Consider the following 13144-nt stretch of genomic DNA (forward strand, 5'->3'; position numbering starts at 1 on the left):
CCAGCTTCAGCTCAACTTCTGAAGACTAAATGGAACAAAAAGTCAATGCATACTCCAGGAAAGAGGTGGTGCTAAGACCATGGCTACTATCGTCAGCCGTGGCTCACCCACCACCGTCCAACCACACCTCAAGCTCCTAGCAGAGAAAAAGGCCTGTGCTTACTCCTCTCCCAGCTGCCGGTCCCTTCAGTCGCCACGCCCATACCATACTCAACAGTTCCTAGGCAAAGACTGATCTCACTGCCTCCCTAGTCCACATCTACGGAAGGGAGAAGTTAATTCTGAAAAAGCAGCTTCAGTTTTTAGAACTGATTTCTCCTAAAGAGCACAAAGGGAGATCCTACCTAACACCAGTCGATCAATTCCAGGTGTTAGCGGGGCCCTCTGATAGCCAAGCTGCTAGGGCAGGGGATGGTAGCTGCTGGTTTCACAAACATAAACTTTGCTTTCTAAGGGCAGGTATATTCCTTTAATCCCAGGGGAGACAAAGGCAGGCGGATCTCTGTGAGTTGGTGGCCAGCCTGATCTACAAAGGGAGTTCCAGGACAGCCAGGGCTATATGGAGAAACCCTGTCTCACAAAAAGAACAACCAACCAAACAAACAAACCCTTTTGCTTTCTTCTAGCAAGGCCCAGACAGGATAACTGTTTACAGGAAGCTTTAGACACTATCTAAGTTTCTTTTAAAAACCTAAGTAAGTTTTCCTTAAACCAACTCAATACGTATCAGATCAGGCTTCATTTTTCACTCTAGTCTTACAGGAAGACTACAACATTACAAACAGAAATTCTCAAGTTTTTTAAAAGGACTAGGGTATATTTGCAATTAAGAGCACTACTGACTGCCAAGTCCAAAGAACACGTATGTGACTGATGGATGGAGACTTTACTAGACTAACGAATGCTTAAAAAGCACTAACAAGATTTTGGATTTCTGTATTGACTAAAACATGCTCTCCTCTGGTCGAGCAATACAAGAGGTACACCAAACATAAGCTTCCGTTTTTGCAAAAGCTTCAATACAATCTTGCATATTCGTTACACTCAAGCCCAACATTTAATTTCTTAAGCGAAACTACCTTCGCTTTTCTTTCCCAGTTAGTGTACATAGCCCAATTTCACAGCAACCACTCTCCCAGCATTGCTAAATGGCACAGACACCTAATCTGATTCCTCTTTAGCGTAATGACTACTCACTTGAGTAATCTACCACCTGGTCTCCATCTTCAAAAATAAAGCAACTGGTTTGGTTGTTGGGCAAGAAAAACACGCAGAGCTCTGTCAGAGCCTCCCAGGTCCCTGCCTCGGCTCCGTCTAACTGTGTAGTTTTCATCTCCGGTGTTTGTTCTGAGTCTCTTTTATTTATTCTTCTCCCACACATACAAGTAAATAGCCATGTTGGGCGCTGGTAAAATTCAGTGTTTTTGTTATGCCAGGTGATCGACAGTTTTACAAGTCTATTACAATGAGAATCAGAATTTAGTGTTCTCCCTAAGATTTATTTCACTCAAAGCTGGAAACAACATCTCTCTCTCTCACACTCACACACACACCACCACCACCACCACCAACAACAACAATTAAACCAACAACATTAACAAAAGCAAGACCGTTGGGCTTCTTGTTTAGAACTTCATTTTAAATCCAAAGAAAAAGAAAACAGAAAGTCACCAGTGGCAGAGGATGTGGCACACTCTCTGGGGTCCATACCCAGCCCTAGTTCCAACATTGTTACTTATTCAAACAATTCTCAAATTTAAATGCTCTTGTTCCAAATACGGTCTTATTTATCTACATTAAATTGCATCTTTCATGAGTTTATAATTAGTCTAACTCATTCTCCCGATTTTATATTTTAAATATAAGAATAAGAAGGGGAGAAAAAAAATGCTAATTGCTGGGCGTGAAGCTGAAATAGAAAGATCAAAAGTTCCAGACCTGGGGCTGCAGAGACAGCTCAGTGGTGGAGAAGGAGCCGTCTGTAACTCCAGGGGACCTGATGGCCTCTTCTAGCCGCCTTGGGCAGGAAGTACACACATATGTAGTACACCCACACATATAAAATAAATATTTTTTAAAAGGAGCCAGGAGTAGGGACACTTGCCTTTAATCTCAGCACTCAGAGGGGGGGTGGATCTCTGTGAGTTCAAAGCCAGCCTGGTCTACTGAGAGTTCGAGGTTGGCTAAGGCGACACGGAGGCCTTGTCTCACATTCGTTGAGCGTTTACAGAGTGGAGGCATGGCTTAGTGGTAATGTGCTCGCCTAGCATACCTCAAGCCCTGGGTTCCATCCCTAGAACCATCCAAACCAAAATAAGACAAAAGGCTCTTTGATATTCCTCACACGGACACTCGGGACTGACCACTGAGGTCTTGTGAGCCAAGTCTCAGAAAAAGCGACAGAACTAAAAGCTCCTGAGAAGTTCACAAACACACTCCCTGAACTAATTTTAGATTTCAGCTAAATCATGCTCCAATGGCTTGTAATCATAACCCAAATGTCATTTTCCATCAGAAACTCATTTCCATTCCCTGTACCAGTCTTTAACCGAGCAAGCCTAGCCTGGCCTTCTGCTCTACTCAATAATAATCTCATCCTGCCTTAATCACACTTCCCATCCCGCCTAGCTCACTTCCCAGAGACTCACTCATCCCCTACTTAGGAAACACCGGAGGCCCCTCTGCCCTGGTGCTGGAAGGAGGGAAGTCTTGCTCATCATTCCTCTACTGGCTTCTAGGCACCCCTTAGGCATCCTTCCCAAACAACTTGACTGTCCCTTTCCTGTCCCTACTGCTCTTGGCTCCCCCTGTGTTCAGTCCCCTTGGCTCCAACACCTCCCGTCTCTTCTCTATTCTGAGCTCCTTTCAGAATTGTATATTTAGCCAAAATCACCACCTTGAAGCAGCCTGTCTTAGGTCTACAGAAACAGCCCCAGGAAAAGAGAAACAAGAACAGTTTCCATTAACCTCACATTTTACACTATTTCCAGGTCCTTAGGTTCTCCTCTAGAAACCCCAAAGAAGCAAACCAGGTGGACAGGGGAACACTGTCTTTACTATAACTGTTCGATCTCGACTCCACTTTCTATAGAAGATTTATTTCATCTCTTATTTGAAAGTCTGCCCTTGAAACTACACACAAAAAACTGGCGGCAGGATCCAGTTACACCTTCCCTAACTAGGAAGGTGAGCAGACAGCAAGCCAGAAGCAGGGGAAGGGAGATGAACCTGAAAACGCACAGACTAAGCCAGGCTAGAGCTTTAGCTGTCTCAGCCTCAGCTTCTCATGATCTGAATCTTCTGGCTCCTCAGAGGCTGGTCACATAGCATCCACAGTCAGGAAGCAGAAAGTGACAAATTCTGGTGCTCGGCTCCCCTCTCCCAGTCCAGGTGATCCCCTCCCCCTCCTGAAGGTCCAACCCTCCCCAGCCCCAGTCTCCATTCCCACAGCCAGGTTGCTCTTCATCCCTCTGCCTTACTAAATACCCATAAAGGGCTGGAGAGATGGCCCGGAGGTTAAGAGCACGGGCTGCTCTTCCAAAGGTCCTGAGTTCAATTCCCAGCAACCACGTGGTGGCTCACAACCATCTATAGTGAGATCTGGTGCCCTCTTCTGGTGCACAGGCACACATGCAGGCAGAATGCTGTATAAATAATAAATCTTTAAAAAAACAAACAAACAAAAAAAAAAAAAAAACCTATGGCCAAGAAAAAGAAAACAAAACAGTTTTCTGTTACAAATTTAATGCTGTTTAGCATACCACCCTAGACAACCAGTTTCTGCCCCACACTGCTTTTTAAATAACTGTGTAAGTGTATTTTACCATTTGCATTTCCCACATACAGGGTTTGAAAAGAAATCAACACCCTTTAACCACATTTTACTTTTCCTTTTTTCTCCTTTCAAACAACTAACTGGGTCCGTATCAGCATAAAATTGGCCTATATTAAAGCACAAAAGAGTAAAAATCATTTCACAGAAAAAAAAAAAATAAAGCTTAAGACAAAACAAATTGCCCAGGATAGCCCAACCAATGAGCACAGAACTATATAATTGGTATTTGGAGCCCAGAGAGACCTGTGAATTCGGTGGTTCGCACCACAAACACAGAACCCTGAGAAGGGGTATGCAAGTGACTCGGCTTTAGGAAAAGTAAATCCCATCAACTCCTTATAGGAGTATTAAATTAACATATATTAAATTAACATAATTAGGTATCCATTATGTCCTCTTAGAGAGAGAGTGTGTGTGTGTGTGTTCACGAGTGCATGTTACTGAAAATCACACACAGGGCCTTGGCCATGACAGGCAAGTGTCCTACCACTAAGCTACATCTCCAACCCCTTCCTACTTTTCAAACATTTTCCTTGCCATATTACATTGTCCAAGACCTCCCACGCCACACTGAACAGAAGCTGTAAACTGTAGTGTCTGTGTGACTCTAAGCTGTTGTGCTTGCTGCTGTTGATTTTGAGACTGGGTCTTCCTTTGCAGCAGTGGCTAGCTTGGAACTCACTTATGTAGACCAGGCTTGGCCTCCAGCTCAGAGGTCTGCCTGCCTCTGCCTCCCAAGTGCTGGGATTAAGGGACCAGGCTTCTAAGGTTTCACCATGATTACCATATCTGTTTTTGGAGGTTGGTTTTGCTTTGTTATTTAGTTTATCAAAACCCCTTCCTGCTGGGTAGGATGCTTCACACCTGTGATGCCAGCACTCAGCAGGAGGAGGCAGCCTGAGCTACCTAATGAGTTCCGAGACAAACAGGAGAGGGAGAGTGCAGAGGAGAAACAAAAGCTGTTCTGGCTTCATCTCTGGCCTCGGCTGCTCCCTGGTGTATTTCCACTCTCCTCTCCCCATTTCTTCAGGTTCCTTCCTACACACCTCTAAAGTATTATGTCAGCTGGGCGGTTGGTGGCGCAAACCTTTAATCTCAGCAGGGGAGAGGCAGAGGCAAGTGGATCTGAGTTCGAGGCCAGCCTGGTCTACAGAGTGAGTTCCACACGGCTAGGTCTACACAGAGAAACCTTGTCTCAAAAAACAAAAATAAATAAATAAATAAAGTATTATGTCTGCCACCTCGAGTAGCAGAGACGATTTTGAGCGCCTTACGCCTGTCTCTTTCAAGTCTCTAGACCATCAGTTCTCAACTTTCCTAACGCTGCTACACTTTATTATAGTCCCTTAAGTTGTGGTGACCGCCCCCCCCAGCATAAAATTCTTTTTATTGATACTTCATAACTTTAACTTTGCTACTGTGACGAATCGTAACGAAAATATCTGTTTTCCGATGCTGTTCGGCGACTCCTGCGAAAGGCTGGTTTGAGCACGGCTACCGCCCTGCAGATGTCCGCCTTCCACCTCTGGAACGCGTCCTTCAAAAATTTCCGCTCTTTCAAATTAAACCTGGGAAAGGGCGAGAGAGTGCTGGGCTCCTGCTGGCTTTCTAACGTGTTGCCTTCTTCTACATGGGCCCGGCTGTTTGGTGGCTGACAGCATCTCGCAGCGGCGGTCCGGTAGGGCAGACGACCCAGATGTGTGTAACTCAATCCCTTCCCTACCGCCCCCGGAGGGAGAGCCGCGTGGAGCATCCGGGCAGGGTTCCTCGGCGCAGGAGGAAGGCGGTCCCGGGGTTCTCAAGCCCAAGAAGGGCGAGAGGAATGAACCTCCTAAAGCCCGCGGGGACGGAGAATTCTTTTCTGGCATCAGTTTTTCTTTCAAACCAAAAGCGCCTGCCGGGGCGGCGACACCGACCAGCGCGGCCGAAAGGTTGCATCATGCGCAAACACGCCGCGCTTGAGAAACAAGAAAACCAGATGGTGGTGAAGCACCGGACAGGAAAACCCGAGCCGGGAATCTCCGTCTTTCCCGGAAACTCCGGGGCATCCACCCTTCTCTCCGCTTTTTCTTTCCCCCTCCTCTGCTGCTCTTGTCCGGATTTTGGGCGTGCGTCAGGGGGGCTCACATCTGTAGCCCAGGCTGGACTCGAACTCGATCCATTCCTCAAGCCTCAACGGCTGGGGCACAGCCTAGCCACCACGCCCGCGTTTAAAAACGTCTCCCCTCCCCCATGGAGGGGGAGGACAGGGTGGAGGGTCCCGCGCATCCCGGGCTCGCCCCGAGCTCACCGAGTAGCCGAGGCTGGCCCTCAACTCCCACGTCCTCCCGGGCCCACCCTTCCCAACTGCTGGTGTCGGGCGGACGCCACCTAGCCCGGCTCCCGGGTTGGGGTTTTGGTCTAATTTTCGTCTTTATCTTACTGAACGGGGCACCGAAATTAAAGTTTCAGTTTCACGGCGGCGGGGCGCGGGCGTTCGAGTTGACTCGGGGGAGCGATCGAGCGGGCGGAGCGGGCGAGGAGGGTGACAGGACCCGCGCGGCGCGGCCCGCCCCGCCGGGTCCGGCTCCGGGTCGCCGCGCCCGCGGGCTCCGCCGAGGTCCCGCTGCGAGGCGGGAAGGCGCGGGGCCCAGACAATGGGAGAGGGGCGCGGGGGGCGCGGGGACGCCGCGCGGGGGCGCCTCGGGGCGCGGGGCGCGCCTCGGCCGCGCCGCCCGGGACGGCGAGCGAGCGCTCACCTTGACGAAGAGCTCGATGAGGGGCTCTTTGTCCTCCTCCTTCAGCCCGTTCAGGGGCATCGACAGCGCCATGGCCGGCTGCGCTGGGCTCCGCGGGCGGCGGCTGCGGCTGTGCCTCCGGGGCTGCTGTGGCTGCGGGTTCCCGCCGCGCTCGCTCGCTGGACAGTCCCGGCGTCTAGCTGCCCGCGGCCTCGGCTCCTCGGCACCGCCTCACGCCTCCCGCGCGACTCCGACGGGGCCGCGGTCCCAGCCGCTTCAAACCGCGGGGCGGGGCCCGGGGGCGGGGCGGGGCCCGGGAGGCGGGGCGTGGGCGGGGCGGCGGCGCGGAGCCTCCGGACTCTGCGGGTGGGGGAGTGGGCGGGGCGCGCTTCGGGGCGTGGCCTCTGGCGAGGAAGGCTGCTGGGGGGGCGCGGCCTAGGCTGGGCAGCGCCGACTGGCGGGGCGGGGCCCCTCCACAGCCACGCCCCTCGGGGCGGGAGGGAGAGGGTCCGGGGAGCCGGAGCCTGACACCGCCTCCCTCCGTGGCGCAGACGCGTCCTCCGCAGCTGCTGCTGGTTGGGTGCCAGGTGACCTCATGCGGCGGCCCGCCTCGCGCCCTCTCCCCGCTGCAGCCGCAGGACTCATCATCCCCGCCCGTTCCCGGGGCGGCGGCCTCCCGGGCTCCTTCTGTTAGGCGCGGCCGCCTTTTCCTGGAAAACTTTTGCGAAAGTTTTCATGTCCTTAAGAAGGACTTTTTTTCTTCCTCTGACTGCGGGCCTCCCTTTGGGCCTCTGCTCTATTAGAAATCAAGATGCTCGGAAGGGCTTATGAAGCCGTGCAGGGTCCCGGGCTTGACTTAGGCCGAAACGGGATCCCGCTCCAGCACAGACCCTGTGCCTGAGGCTGAGCCAGACTCTTAAGTCTTTTCTCCGTTCTGTTTGCCCCACCTGGACCGATCCCTTTCCTCGGTTCACCTGGACAGCCTGAGTGAGGGCCGCCTGAGTGCCGCCCTCAGGACGCAGGAGCCAGAGTACTTTAGACCCTGCGGGCAGGGGCCAGAGACACGTGGTCTGCCGTAGACTGCCTGGGGTAAATGTCACCTCTGGAAAACGTGCCTTCCGGCTTTCCTTAATCTACTCACTCTGTGGTACCTCCCAAATTAGGGTGATGAGTTGATTTAAAACAAACTAAATTGGGGGTGAGGGACAACAATTATCCCTCTGTGCCTGGTGTGGACCAGAATGCTTCAACAAGTTGGAATACAGTGTAAAAACACGGTACGACATGCAACTTTATCCTCCTTCAATCCTATGCAAGTTGCTAGATTCTCTGAGTGGGATACTGGGCCCCAGCAATTAGCAGTGGTCTTAAACACCCTAAGCCTCCGCCTAACTTGGTGGCTCTCAGGAGGCTCAGGCAAGAGACCTGAGAGTTTGAGGACAATATGAATGCATTGCAAGACTCTCAAAAAAGAAAAATATCGAATAAGGGCAGTCAAGATGATTCAGCAGGTGAAAGCACTTGTCTTGCAGGACTGACCAGCCTGGATCTGATGTTGGGGGACCCAACTCATGGTAGAAGGGGAAATAAAACAACTCCAAGTTGTTCTCTGACTTCCACATGAGTGCCATCACACGCGCACACACACACACACACACACACACAACAAGTTTGTTGTTTTTGTTGTTGTTTAGATAGGTTCCCACTGTGTAGACCAGGCTAGCTAACTCAGATCTGCCTGTCTTTGCCTCTACCTCCCAAGTACTGGGGTAAAAGGTGTCTGCCACTGCAACCAACAATAATAGGGTTTTGTTTATTTGAAACAGGGTTTCTCTGCATAGGCCTGGCTGTCCTGAAACTCGATCTGTAGGCCAGGCTGGCCTTGAGCTCAGAGATCTGCCTGCCTCTGCCTCCCTATTGCTCGGGTCACCCCTGCCTAGCCTAGTGAATTTTTAGTAGACTAGGGATGAAGGCATGCTCAAAGCCCTAGGTTCGAGTCCCAGCACTGCATAAAACAGAATGTGGTCTCCTGTACCTGCCATCCCTGCCCTGCAGAAGTAAGGGCAGAAAGATCAATTTAGGGTCACCCTCAACTACATGAGGATGAAGCCAGCCTGGGCTACATGAGACCTTGTAAGACTTAGGACTGCCTTTCCGTATCTAGACTAGAGAGTGGTGCTGGTTACTGCCCTGTATAGTTAGGGAGGGCCTTCTGGCATCCTGTCCACCGCTACAGGAGAGGCTGGCACCGTATTCAACTCAGTGACCAGCTAGTCTGTTGACAAGTAAAGAAAACCGGAGGGCTGCCCTGTAGAGTAAAACCTGAACCAGAAACAAACTAAAGTGATGTCTGGACTCTGACCTGGAGCCTCCTGTTAATTTTTCACAGAACTGCGACCAGTACCCTTGCTGCCTACCCTTTCACCAGGATCCCAAGTGGTAAGTTCAAAACACAGGCACACCTAAAATGACCCCAGCACAGCCTAAAACACTCCAGACTGGCCCAAAGACATCTATGAATCCACTGGATCCCAGTTAGGGGGTATCCAAGTCTGTTTGGGTCCCCAAACTGCTAGCTCAGATGTGTCTGTGCTGGGCCCATGCTGGCCCACAGCACCCCAAGCACAGACAGGACCCATACTGGAAGCAGCAGCACAGTAGGGGTCTTTCTGTCTCTTTGCTTAAATAGAAATCTCTAACGGAAGTAAGCCTGTGACATTCTCTCCAAACCCTAAGGTAGTGTGATCCCCAGGACTGTCCCTGTCCACAGACCTGGAGCCTGTACCTTGGAACCTGCTCACAGTCATGCCTAGAGGGTCCCAGCCTCCGCACTGATGCTCATGAGCATGGGAACACAGGTCTGGGAGGAGGAGGAAAGACAGTGTTTACGCAGGGAGGTTCCATAGCACCTTTGCTTCCAACTTTGTAACGCAAGACTGATTCATGCCCTGTGCTCCTGTTTGTTTTTATAACGAAGAGAAACCTCGGAGATGGGTGGAGGTGTGCTCTCCTCCGCACACACCACTCTGACCTCATCCCCTACTGCTCCCCCTTGTCTGCCGCACCCCAGCCCCAACGCCTCCTTTCTGGTCCTTGGAAATATCAACCACATTGCTGCCTTGCGGCCTTTGCACTCACTCTCTGGGTTCTTTGTTGACCAGAATTCCTGCAACTCTCACTCGCTCGTGTCCTTCAGATCTTTGCTGGAAAGTAACTCCTTAGAAGTTCACCAGGTACCACCTGTGCAAGCGGGGCGCTACCAGCTCTCATCCAGCCTCTGCTTTCTTCCTCTCCATGTTCTGGAGAGGAAGAAAGAAGAAATGTATGTATGGGTGTATTCCTAAGATATGTCATAGGTGGCCTAACCCTGACACAGCCTAGCATCATCTGAGAGGACAGTCTCAGTTGAAGAACTGCCTAGATCCGATTGGCCTGTGGGCATGTCTATAAGGGACTCCTTTGAGTATCAACTGATGCAGGAGAGCCAAGCCCACTGTGGGTGGCATCATCCTCTATAGGTGGTCCTGGGCTGTATAAGAAAGCTAGCTAAACATGAGTGTGCAAGCCAGTGCAGCAGTGAGTAAGCTCACAAGCAGCATTCCTCCCCACCTGAGTTCCTGCCCATGAACTGTGACTTCCCTCAGTGAAGAACTGTGACCTGAAGGCTTCAGCTAGGTAAATCCTTTCCTCTCCTAAATTGCTTCTGGTCCTGTCATTTGTCACAGCAACAGAGAGGAAACTGACCTATGGACCTAGACCGTCTCCCCAGTAGCACATACAGTTCTCCAGGGAAGAGGTTTATTGGGTCTGGGTGATGACTACCATTCCTGAATATTGCTGGCTCGTCAATAAGAGTGTACACAGAATGACTGAGCCCTGAGGCGGGGTGACTTTCCTGGGGAGACTTAAACACCTATTCTCTTCAAATAGAGAGGGAGGAGGCCACACAGAGAGGCTGTCAAGTCCTCCTTGGTGGATTACTGAGTTTCCTGGGATATTTACAGGAGCGTGGGTGAGTCCTGAGCAGCTGCCATCCTGGAGAGGTCCCACCCCAGTGGGTGGCCTCTGCCAGCTTCAGCATTTCTCAAAGGACATTCAGCTGGGGCAGGAGGGAGTGGCGATTGGAATCTTAGGGGGGGGGGCCTGGTGACCTTCTCGCCTCTTCTCCAGGAGGGAATGTTAATAGTCCCAATACCTTACACTTAGATGCATAGGTTTGTTTGTTTTGTTGCTATGACGACAGGGTCACCACAGCTGCTTGGCTCTGTGATGGCCACGATCACACCAAGCCCACAGGAAACAGCTCCATACCGTGGTATCCTGTACCTGGGCTGCATCGCATGCGGTCTCGAGCCTGAATCCTAGCCCTTGGAGCCTGAGGCAGAGAAGCAACAGCAAACCCTCGGCTAGCCCAGGCTGTACAATGAAACCCTTATCTAAAAAGCAAGGGGAGGGAGCAGTGAGATGTCAGCTGGAAAGGCACTTGCCCGGTAAATCTGAGTCTGATTCTGAGTACCCACAAGAAGGTGGAAAGGGGCGGAGTCTGTACAAATAGCTTAAGGGTCAGAGCACCTTCTGCCACCTGAGATGTGTGCCTCTAAGTAAATAAATAAATCAGTAAACACCATGTCCCAGGGGTCAGGTTTTCCAAAGCACAAGGTGGGGTTTCCGGGGAGCTCCCAGCAGGCTGATTGCCAGTTTCCACCCAGTCTGATTGTTACCAGCTCAGGGCGGCTCGCTGGCCCTCTCGGTGCTTCTGAAGAACAGAGGTGAATGGAACCGAGTTAACAGGCTCAAAAATGGACCAGTCGGATGCCCTGTCGGTTCCGGGGGTTGGCACAATACCCATCAGTCAACACACTGTGCCATTCGACCAGCTCCATGCTGTGGGGCATGGAGCTTCCCAGTCAATCCTGGTTTCTCACGGGCACGTTTCTCAGGCTCAGTTCCCACCGTCTTCATTTGGAGAAGATGAAAACTTGGGCTCAGGGAACAGCTTCCCCAGGTCACGTGACTTGAAGATGGCAGCACCATCGAGTGTCTCGGAGCCAGTGCTCCTCTGCACAACTGTACCATGAGTGAGTGTGGCACAAGATAACCTCCCTTATACCTGTGACTCCCTGTCCCAAAGCACAGCACAGAGAGTGGGCAAAGTGCCAAGGTGACCTGGAGTGTACCACCCCATAGTTCTTGAGAGGGTTCACAAAGAGGGTTCGCAGAACAAAGAGGCATAGATAAAGGCTAGCCACTAATCTCATTCATATAAAAGTCTCCTCTTGGTATATCCCTTTTTAATATTTATTTTCTTTCTTTCTTTCTTTCTTTCTTTCCTTCTTTCTTTCTTATTTATTTTTCTTCTTCTCTGTGTAGCTTTGGCTGTCCTCAACTCGCTTTGTAGACCAGGCTGGCCTCGAACTCACAGCGATCCACCTGCCTCTATCTCCCCAAGTGTGTGCCACGGCGCCCAGCTATTATTTATTATTTTCTTTTTAGTTATGTGTATGTGAGTGACGGTCTTTCTTTTTTCTTTCTTTCTTTCTTTCTTTCTTTCTTTCTTTCTTTCTTTCCACTTTCTACAGAATGGCCAGGATTATTCATCTTTTTTTAAAAGGTTTTTTTTCTTTTTTTCTTTTTATTTTTATGTATATCAGTGTTTGCCTGTGTGTATATCTGTGAACCATGTGCATGCCAGGGGAGACGAAAAAAAAAAAAAAGAAAAGTCTGATTCCCAGAGACTGGAGTTACAAACAGGAAATTAAACCAGGGTCCTCTGGAAGAGTAGCCAGGTCTCTTAACCAATGAGCTATCTCTCCAGGCCTGATTTATTTCTTAAAAATATGTGTATATGTATGCTGTATGAATGTAAACATGTATGCATGTAAACACCAGTACCCACAGAGACCAGAGGCATGATCCCCCTGGAGCTGGTGTTACATGGGGAACTCAGGACCTGGGCAAGAGCAGTGCATATTTTTTTGTCATTCATATTTATTTATTTGTTCATTTTTATTACAATTTATTCACTTTGTATCCAAGCTGTAGTCCCCCTTCCTCATCCCTTCCCAATCCTGCCCTCCCTCCCTCTTCTCCTCCCATGCCCCTGATAGGGGAGGTCCTCCCCCCCTTCCATCTGACCCTAGCCTATCAGGTCTTATCAGGACTGGCTGCATTGTCTTCCTCTGTGGCCTGGCAAGGCTGCTCCCTCCCTTCAGGGGAGCTAATCAAAGAGCCAGCCACTGAGTTCATGTCAGAGGTAGTACCTGTTTCCCTTACTAGGGAACCCACTTGGAGACTGAGCTGCCATGGGCCACATCTGTGCAGGGGTTCTCGGTGCAATGCATGCTCTTAACCGCTGAACCATCTTCTGTCCCCCAGTTAAATGGCTTCTTTTATAAGAGTTGCCTTGGTCCTGGTGTCTCTTCACAGCAATAAAAATGTGACTAACTCTGCTATGGCTAATCGAGGCCAGCCTGGTCTACAGAGAGAGTTCAGGTTGGGTGGGGAAGGTAGCAGCAGGGAGCAGACTTATGACTGAACACCTCCCATCTCCCAAGTTTTGCTCAGCTGTTTCTCTCCAGGCATCTATCACATA

At 50.6% G+C, this 13144-nt stretch overlaps 1 protein-coding gene across 1 annotated transcript in view; it reads right to left on the reverse strand.

Annotated features, from left to right (window-relative positions):
• The window catches only part of Clic4 (chloride intracellular channel 4), a 53242-nt gene extending 46431 nt beyond the window's left edge, over positions 1-6811 (reverse strand). Inside the window, exon 1 of the mRNA XM_055611110.1 lies at positions 6574-6811. Within this exon, the coding sequence (XP_055467085.1) occupies positions 6574-6645 (72 nt within the window). The 5' untranslated portion in view covers positions 6646-6811. The remainder of the gene's footprint in view (positions 1-6573) is intronic.
• Between the last annotated feature and the right edge of the window lie 6333 nt (positions 6812-13144).

This window comes from Psammomys obesus, unplaced genomic scaffold (genome assembly GCF_907164565.1).
Source record: "Psammomys obesus unplaced genomic scaffold, mPsaObe1.curated_primary_1811, whole genome shotgun sequence".
Taxonomy (NCBI): Eukaryota; Metazoa; Chordata; class Mammalia; order Rodentia; family Muridae; genus Psammomys; species Psammomys obesus.